Source organism: Stegastes partitus, unplaced genomic scaffold, assembly GCF_000690725.1.
Source record: "Stegastes partitus isolate 25-593 unplaced genomic scaffold, Stegastes_partitus-1.0.2 Scaffold601, whole genome shotgun sequence".
Classification (NCBI taxonomy): Eukaryota; Metazoa; Chordata; class Actinopteri; family Pomacentridae; genus Stegastes; species Stegastes partitus.
The window spans coordinates 304,025-313,603 of NW_007578332.1; the positions used below are offsets into that span (position 1 = coordinate 304,025).

Sequence of the window (9,579 nt, forward strand, 5' to 3'; positions counted from 1 at the left end):
GACCCTAGTGAGGATTAAGTGGTGTATAGATGATGGATGGATGGATAACCCTTATAAACTGTAGGCGCTTGAACACGAACTTGTATTGTGGTAGAAATAAAGCTTTAAAATTGTAGACTAGAAGGTACTATATGGATGGAATTCATGTTGAAGATTGAAGTAGCATTCTGAGTGTAATCAGCCTTTATATCTAGTCTTGATTATTTACTTAACAGCAGGAAGAAGAGTAACTTTAAAGGCAAGCATGATGTAGTGAACTGTAAAGGTTGACAATACTATGTACACAATTTTAAGTTAAACTAGTAATTAATTTTTATTTTGGCCCTACACTAATGTTGTATAGACAAATAAAACACGTAAAAATATATCCACTCATGAGTCCCAACATGTTTGAACCACATCAGACACAATGAAGCTTCTGTTTCATATTTGCTGCACAATTTTTATTTGACACTTTCAGGAAGCCCCACTAAAAGCAGGGCAACAAAAAATTGGGTTATACTCTTGTTGTTCCTCTCCACGGAAATCTTTAGTAAAAGGCGAAAGATTTATACGATCTGAAGAGAAACAAGAGTGGATTGTTCCTTTAACGTCCAACAGTCCGACCCCATTCACCGGCCTGCCGTCTTCACTCAGGGTTTCCTGTCGACCGCTAGGCATTGTGGGAACATGGCAACCTCGACCCCGCCTCTTTCATCTTTTTTTCCAAAATGGCTCCTAAAATAAATTTGAAAAAAACCCTGTCTAATTTATAGAAGTATAACAAGTTCAAAATCACAATAAACAGCATTAAATAATCAAAAATATAGATTTTTTTTTTTTTTAAAGTGCCACACTGGACTGAGTATCAGGATCGACTTCAATCAATAAACATCTACTAAAATAAAACAGTAAGTGAGAGACACAGTACGGACTATTTGTGTAACTCTTAGCATCCAGGTTAAATTCCAGGGCCAAAATTAATATTTTTAGTTGAATAAACCTTTAAAATAATAAGTAGTTTGTGATGAAGTACTACTTTCATGGACTGAAATGTGGAACTTTGAGCAGTATTTTGGGTGGAATCAGCCCTGAGCTGCTATCATTCAGTTCAGTAGGTGGCGCAGTGGACAAAGACAAAGGGTCCTAACAGTGTGGTGCTGAAAGTTCAGCCTCATCCCCTGCAGCAGATAATAGTGACCCAGCAGTGTACCCCATATTTATTCATGAAAACCGACAGGATGCAGTCATTTTGACTTTTATTCTGAATTATGTTATTTTGAAATATGACACATTAAAGTGTACTGAGGTGAAATGACCTCTGAGGACCCTTAAAACATGGTGGCTGAGTTTGTTTACCTGATACTCACCTGTGTAGATGCTGATTCTTTGATGTGAGCCCATCAGTTTAAATGGTTGAACTCACTGGACAAACCTAATGTTAGCTTTGATAATGTTCACCTCAAATTACCAGCTTTAATTTCCTTGCAAACTGAATTGAAGTTTAAATACATGCTTTATAAACGTGTGACTCCCTCTGCGTTAATCCTCCAGACCAGCAGGTGGCGCTAGTGACATGTGAGCTGGAGGCCAATAGACCGTATAACCAACGAAGAAGAACTAGCAGCAGCAGAGGAGGAGGAAGAAGAAGAAGAAAGGCGAACCAAACAAAATGTCCACCCTCATGTAAACACGAACCGGCTGCTGAATTTATTTTTACTTTAATACATTTCTTGTGAACATCGTCCAGTGTACAAGGAGCTTCTGCGCACTCAGAACTTGTGGATATTTTAAAAGTTAATAAGCAGACGAGATCTGTGGGCCAGAGGAGGAGAAGAAGAAGAAAGGTACATCCTGCAGCTGCAGTGGAGATTCAACCTTTTTTCTCTAAATACAAAACAAAGCGTTGTTTGTTTTTTTTGCTTCTTTTTAAACACTTAAAGGAATTTTCACAGGTAGTTTTTAAGTGCACTTTAGGTTTAATATTTGAAATGTTTACACTTTAAGCATTGTGCTAATTTCATCAGCAGTAATTGGTGCAAACAATTTTAAACACTATTGCTTTTTTTTGTTTTTTAACACATACACATTTCTTTCATACAGATTCACTTTGTCAGAGTCACATGCGAAATTATGTACAAGCCCAATCTAAAAAACTGTCTGCATTTTTCACTCTTTAGCCTATATCAAGTTATGTACATAGTGAAATGGCTTTACAGTCTGTGTTTGCAGCTGTAATGGACTGAATGAGTCTTGTACACACTGACAATCATTTCTGCAACTAAAACATCATTTATTGTGCCAAAATGCCATGTAATATATATTTGATTCAGGGAAGACTCCCGAATAAGAAGAGGAATCTGTAAATTAACAGTGGCATTGAATTAAAACATCTAAATGTGTGTTTTTAACTGCATAGTAGAAGTTATCTTTGAGGTTCTTTGTGCATGATTTACATTCATTTGCCAGGTCCAGCAACTTGAGCACTAGTTTGCTTTGAGATGCAGAAATATATCGGTTTAATGTTATTTTAAGCCTCTATTAATGTTTAATGTCATATAAATTAATTGATTGCTTTGTCTCTACTTTGTGCAAACTAGAATTAGCAGGCAGTAACTTGAAGCATCTGTACCACTATGCTATCACAACCAAACTAGTCCATCATCTGATTGTCTTTTGCCATCTTGTTCACCCTCTTCATTTCACATCAAGGGTAATAATATATTACAGAAAATGCATTTCTGCTGTGACTGACAAAATCAGAGTAAATGTACTTTTTTTTTTTTAGGCAACAAGCTTAACAAATTGCATAAAGATCTGGAGGATTTCCCCTGAACAGTGACGTGTCCAGTTTGTGCTGATGTTCAAAGTGTGTCGTGGCCTCTTTCTTTACATGTAGTTGCAACTATGTCACAGTGATTTCTTGCAGCAGATCAGCGGGGAAGTATCCCAGCTTGCGTCCAGTGCTGACCTTCAGGTAGCCACCTTTCTCATCTCCTTTTTTCACCACAATCTGAAACGCAGAGTGACAACAGAGCAACCAAGCATCAGTATGAATGCACTCATGGAGGCCTCTGACTGATTTCAATTACTGATCCAGATCTCTATGAGAAATGTTTTGGTACTTCAGAAATCTTTTCAACCTTAAAAAAAGTCAACTATAACCCCCCAAAATATAGCAACGTTTTTGTGCAAAATCTGATTAGGAAGTTGATGCATGTTTTTCAGTTCCACTTGCACACATAAGTGACGTTACCTGATCTTTTTTGAGTGTAATTTGTCCCATCTCTCTGTTGCCTACAAAGGAGCGGGTCACCTTGAAAACTCTCTCTGATGCGCGTACTTTTATGAGGTAGTTGGTGGGGAAGTAGCCCGTCTTCTCGCCCATCTTTCCCTGACAACACAGTGAACAGAATCTGGGTTCATCCACTGCAGGGATGCACATGGCAGCAGTATGTTTCAAGAGGTAAAACTCACCCTCCACCACTCCTCATTGGAGTCATCCAGCACTGTGATCCGATCACCAGGGCTAAGACACAAACACATATATATATTTTAAAAAGTATTGTGAAAATCAAGATAGCTTGAATAAATGCCTCATATTGTATGTAGTTACTGTCAAACGCACTGGAAGTCAAGGTCGTCTTTCTCAATGGCCTTGAAGCGGTAGAGAGCCAGATAGTAGTGGGAGTGGGAGAACGTTCCTTTAGCCTGTTGGCAAAACAGCACAGATGCTACTGCACATGACTAATTATACTGATTTAAAACGAAAACATGCACATACGGCTTTATTTGGAAACAGGTAATTACTTGCATCTGGTGGCTACATGAGTGTAAAACGTGTTTTTTTCTCACCTTGTCATCGGCTTTGTCTCCTCCCTTCTCCTTTTTATCATCAGGCTTCCCTGTATGAACATCAGAAATTAAATTTACCAGCATATTCTTATTTTACTGTTTCCAGCATTTAGCCTCTTTGTTGAATGAGTGTCTCTCTATTTTAAGGAAAATCATTTTATGGATTGTTTGAATGTAAGTGCAAAATTTTAATTTCTGTGACCACAACTACAGACAGGTGGCTGGTTGAAGGAAAAAGCTGGACATTGACCCCTGCAGTGAGGGGACCTGGTGGCTCTGTGATGCTGTGGGGGGTAATTGTGCTGCATAGTGTGCTTGTCACCCAAAGAGGGAAGAGTCACAGTAAACCAGTACAGCTGTTCTGAGTGATGAAACTGCCATGCTGATGGAAGTGGTTTCTTCCAGGATGAAAATACCTTCAAGTACAGAGCATGAGGGGTTGTTGAGTGGTTTGAAAAATGACGTGAGTGATATTTTAGGGCATTAACAGTGACCAGATCTCAAGATTTTGGAATAAAATGTTAGAGAGAACTCTTCCCCCACCATCATCAAAACACAAATGAGGGAATATATGTTGGAACAAGCACGTTCATCCCTCAAGTAGAGATATAGAGACTTGGAGAGGATTGATTGATGCTGTTCTGGTGGCACTAAAATACTTTAAGTTGGTTTTTACTTTGATTTGTCACCCATTTGTAGCATGTTTTACACCACAGACAACACTTAAGCACCAGTTTATTTATTTCTACCTTCTCCTCCTTCCTCGTTCTCTTTGGGCTGCTGGTTCTCTTCTTCTTCCTCCTCCATCATCATAATCTAGAGGACACAACGCTGTTAAAATTCAATAAACTGCACACAGATTTTACTTAAAACCCTTTCAAAATTCCTGTATTTACTTGAATATGTTATGTCTTGTTTTATTTCTGAAGTTGAAGTTTTAATATTTTAAATAAAATGATATGATAGACCCACGTTTTTCTTGTCACCCTCGTTCTTTTTGCGCTCCTTGTTTGCCATGATGACGCCGACCCTCAGCGTGTCAAAAACGGGGTCGTTCCGGTTTGGGTTGTCTGGTGAAGGACAGAATAATTACACAAAACTTTCACAAACAAGCTGCAGAGCTTCAGGAATGATAATTGAAAAGATAAATATGCAATATGAGAAAGGCTTTAGCCCAGATTTTAGAAAACAAAGTCCTCACGAATGCAGCCCCAAGCTACCAAATATCAAAATTTTAGTAGATTGGGGTTTATGTTGTTGTCTTTTGTAGAGCTTTTGTTTAAAGATTCACTGCTTTCTTTAAAAAAAAGAAAAAAATCTGTAAGAGAATTTTTCTGTATCCACTTAAAACTAAATATGTATATAAAGTTTTTTCTCCAGACCATGATATTTCATTTATTTGGCTTCCCCTAGTGCTGTTTTCAATTAATTTGCCAATTTAGGACCAAATTATTTTTGCATTATTTTGGTGTCCTAAAGGAAGTAAATGAAAGTAAATATTGAGAAATGTAGCTCATAAAAATACCATCAATTCTTGAAGACATACAGAGAACAAAACCTCAGTTACCTTAGTGGTAGCAGCTCTGAATGTACAGTAAAGTTAAGAAATCCACATGTACAAGAAACACATTGTCATTCAAGATTGAGTGGACTCACTGGGATCTGGTTGGTCGCTGCCGTACAGAGGAGAGCTGTAGGCACGTCTGAAGCCCGGCGGCTACAGGGAGCAGATAGGAAACAGGTTTGAACATTTAACAGCTGTTTTAGGAAAGACTCTTTGCCTCAGTGGAGTCAAATTAAAGGGATTCTGCACACACAGGAGTGGCCTGCTATTCTGTGTGTATTATTGTTTGTTTAAAGGTTGGATTTCTAATTCAATGCACAACAGCAAACTCACAATTTTGCCAAAGCACCTCTGAAACTCCACATAGGACTGACATGAATGGTGGATGTTGGTCTTGCAGTTTTTACACCTCAGAGCAAACTTGTTGTTCACTGAAAGACAAAACCAAGAAACAAAGTGTTAGATGTAGAATCACATCACGTTTAGAAGAAACTAGAATGTGATGCTATTGTGTTTGTGATCTTCCCATCATTACCAATACATACAGACTATCATGCGAGCGCAGACATCACAGAACTTGGGCTTCTTGCAGTAGTGGTCCTTGAACTTGTGGGGTTTGTCATTGATCCGGAGGACAGGCTCTGAAGGAGGTTCTGGTTCCTTCTCCTCCACCTCCACCTCCTCCTCATATATGAAATAAACCTGGAGACACAAGTTTGTGTGAGTCACATTAAATATTAACATAAAGTGCCAATTTTTGTGTGTATCAGTCATTAGAATGTAGCACTACACTGTTATTCATAATTCTAATTAAACCCACAGTGACCGTCCCTCACACATCACCCAGCAGTGTCACTGAGCTCTTATTTTTACAATTGCCGCTGCCATCCTGCCCCAGCTGGTGGCTATTTTAAACAGGCCGGGAATGGCAGTGCTCATAGTGGGGGGTTGACATGGTGCTGCCACTCACGGTGTCTCCCTCCTCCCTCACGACGTTGTCAGGGGCTGGAGGGTTGTCATGGATATCCAGAGAGTTTTTGTCATCCTCCCTAACACAAAGAAAAAACCACAAAGCCGTGAAGAACTGGTGCATCCACACATCAGAACTTTGATCTGTGTTTTTTCCCCACCACAAACAGTTCACTTTTCATTTCATTTTCGGCAAATGTGTCAGTAGAAACAGATCATGTAAACATACAATTAATAAAGAGCAGGTTAGACAGTTTTCACAGCATGACCTCATGGAGTGACCTGGAGTGGCTGGCATGCTGTGTGTTGCTATCAAGTTGCCATTCCATGTTAAAATACTGTACTGTTGATGGTTCATTTCTAGGATGAACATGGAGCAACTTTATCATTATTGTGTACAGAAAGACGTGGATCATGTATGATGTTGTGCTTTTTAGCTCACTGGATTCTGAATGGGGCCTTGTGGAAAAGAGGAGCAGCAGGATAAGCAAGGTGATGCAAGAAATGGTGAGAATAAAGATTATACTCACTGATCCATGATGGAGTGTAGACAGTATCAATGCTGCCCCACCTAAAGAGAAGTCGCAGTGATAGGGTTAGTTGTTCTTGAAAATAGTGGAAGATGTCAAATCATCATCAGGAGGTGAGGTGAGCTATTTTGTGTGTGTGATTCATAACATAGTTGCTCCAAAGCAAATAGAAACCGATCACACTTTCTTGCCTCTCTTAGATTTTGAATAACTGGTGATGGAAAGTAAATAAGTACATTTAGTAAAGTACTGTACTTAAGGGATAGTTCTACTTTTAATTCCAGAGGGAATTATTGTACTTTCTGCTCCTGTGCATTTAAGATAAAGACGTTAGACAATAGCTAATATAACAAGTTAAATATCTCTCTCTATATATATATATATTTGATAAATAAAAATACAACACATTGTCACTTTTAAGTATCTATAAATTGTTATAAGCTTCTCCAAGTAATGTTTTTCCCCTCTAAACTTCTACAAGTAGTTTTATTTCAGTGAATGTTCAAACCATCATGTACCTCACCAGATGTCAGAGAAACAGATTTGTGTATCAGAACTTGACCCTGCATATAAAACTGTATATGAAGTAGTTTAAATGAGCTCCAGTAACAGGCTGCTGACACACCGATGCTTCACCATTAATAATCTAATGATGTCAGATATACTGATGAATCAGTCGAAGGGACCAAACCAAGACTTTTACATTAATATTTCAACTACATTTTACCTAATTTTTTTAATGTAATGGAGCATCTTTACATTGCTGTATTTGTACTTTTACTTAAGTTAAGGATCTGAGAACCTTTCTCATCACTGTGAATAATAAGTCTTTTCCTGTATCAACTGTTACATCTCATCGTTGGCACAGTCGATGTGCTTTGTCGGCCATGTGCATATTTTTGAGCCACTTTTAAACAACTGAATGAAGTACAGTAGGCAGAAAATGATCCTGTTCTACAATGAAAACTCACTAAAAATGTATTGACATGTCTCAGTGTTAACATTTTCACAGTGATACTGATCAAAAACGTACTGTTATAGAACAACATGACAGCTGCCATTGAAATGTCTGATACATGAACTAAACTGCACAGCACACAGGACAGCCGACATTAAAATATGGACACAACAGACATCCAGATGACATTTTTGTGTAACAGTTACATGTAATGCGATTGCATACTCGCACATACAAAACCCCACACAGTGTTTGTGCACTTGCCTACTTCACCCAACCTATTCTAGGCTTGTGAAATCCAATCTCATCACAGCTAAATTTGGGTTTCGTGTGCCAGACAGAAAAAAAGGTGTGAAATTCTGATACAAAAAAAAGGTTTTTGTAAATTGACAAAAACAGTGTGGTGGTGCTTATGGTGGGATTTGAAAGCAAATGCAACTTTCTTATTTAAATTAATTTAAATAAACTGACTGACTTTGACGCCTTTTGTGTCATTAAAATCTCTGAGGCTTTAAACTGCAGCATAGACTCACCTGTTGTTCAAATCTGCTCAGCTCACGTGGAAGAAAATTACAAATGCTGTGTGCTGGTGGTTCCGTGTGAATGGGTCCTTCACCTGCTGGAACGCTGTGTGATCGGTGTAGCTGAGGCCAACAAACGAGCCGACCAACCCGCCCGCTTCCTCACTTCAGGCCCTCAGGATGCTGAATCAACAGTCCAACAGTCTGGTCCCCTTCTTGTGGTCCCTCTATATTCTCTGTTCAGGTGATTTCCAAAGGGATTGTAGGCCCGGAGTGTGAGTGTATATCTGTATTTGTGTATCTGTGACTTTGTGTGTGTGTGTGTTTGTGTCAGGCCGAGCACTCCCAGGTCAAGCTGACAGTTTGCGACAGCTGAGGACTTTGCAGGGAGCACCGATGACGAGGGGAAATCAGATACTTTGCCTCCCTCTGTCTCCATCGCACACATATACACACCTCTTTCCTCTTGTCCCACTTGTTCACAGACAACGGAGACACACTCAGGCATCCATGGACGACTACTCATCATCCGTTTATCCCTCGGAGCCCAAACAGAAACAAGAACAAAGCACAAACTTCTGCATTATCTTTTTATTAACCATTTGTTGATCTGGCATTCCTGTCCATGTTGTATTAAATGTGCATGTACTGTTTAAAGGCAGAATCATGCTCATATTTTACATGAATATTTTACAGAGGTTGCTTCATTTAGTTTTGAATACAGATCAGGGCAGCTATGCAACTAACACACACACAAACAGGAAAATAATTCACTTTACTTGCAGACATTTTTATATAACGTGTCATTCAGGTACAGAAAAGAAAAAAGATCTTTTTTTTAACGGAAAGAGAGAATTAAGGGTGTATGAGGCTGTAGCCCTGAATGTTTTATGAACAGCCTCAGATCTCAAATTTTGTTTGTTTGTTTGCTTTACAGAAGATTAATTTAAAATTTTTAATATTTTTTGGATCAGGTGTTAAAGTCCCCAGAAATCATATAATATAGTTGATTTTAAAAAAATAAAATGCTGGGATATAATTTTACTGATTGTAGAAGTCTGATCTGTGAAGGTTATCATTTGGCCATGGACAGAACTTTTTAACACTCACAGCAGATTTGCTCTGATTATTTTCAATTATTTATTAGTTGTGGGGTTTTATGAAGTGAACTTTAAAAAAAAAGTTTTTACCTTACCTGCAACT

General features: G+C 38.5%; 1 protein-coding gene across 2 annotated transcripts; it reads right to left on the reverse strand.

The window, feature by feature from the left end:
- Positions 1–1,666: 1,666 nt before the first annotated feature.
- Positions 1,667–8,680, reverse strand: stac3 (SH3 and cysteine rich domain 3). Of its 2 annotated transcripts, XR_520479.1 has the most exons (14): positions 8,389–8,680; positions 6,898–6,938; positions 6,369–6,447; positions 5,944–6,100; positions 5,732–5,829; positions 5,491–5,551; positions 4,807–4,904; positions 4,584–4,650; positions 3,835–3,884; positions 3,608–3,690; positions 3,457–3,508; positions 3,236–3,373; positions 2,241–2,992; positions 1,667–2,199 (listed from the first exon to the last, which is right to left on the reverse strand). XR_520479.1 is itself a non-coding variant. In XM_008289257.1 (13 exons), the coding sequence occupies exons 2-13, from the start codon at positions 6,903–6,905 to the stop codon at positions 2,885–2,887; spliced, it is 999 nt and encodes a 332-aa protein (XP_008287479.1). In that variant the 5' UTR covers positions 6,906–6,938; positions 8,389–8,680; the 3' UTR covers positions 1,667–2,884. The 2 variants fall into 2 exon arrangements, 1 of the variants encoding a protein (XP_008287479.1); XM_008289257.1 differs by having other exon boundaries at positions 1,667–2,992.
- Between the last annotated feature and the right edge of the window lie 899 nt (positions 8,681–9,579).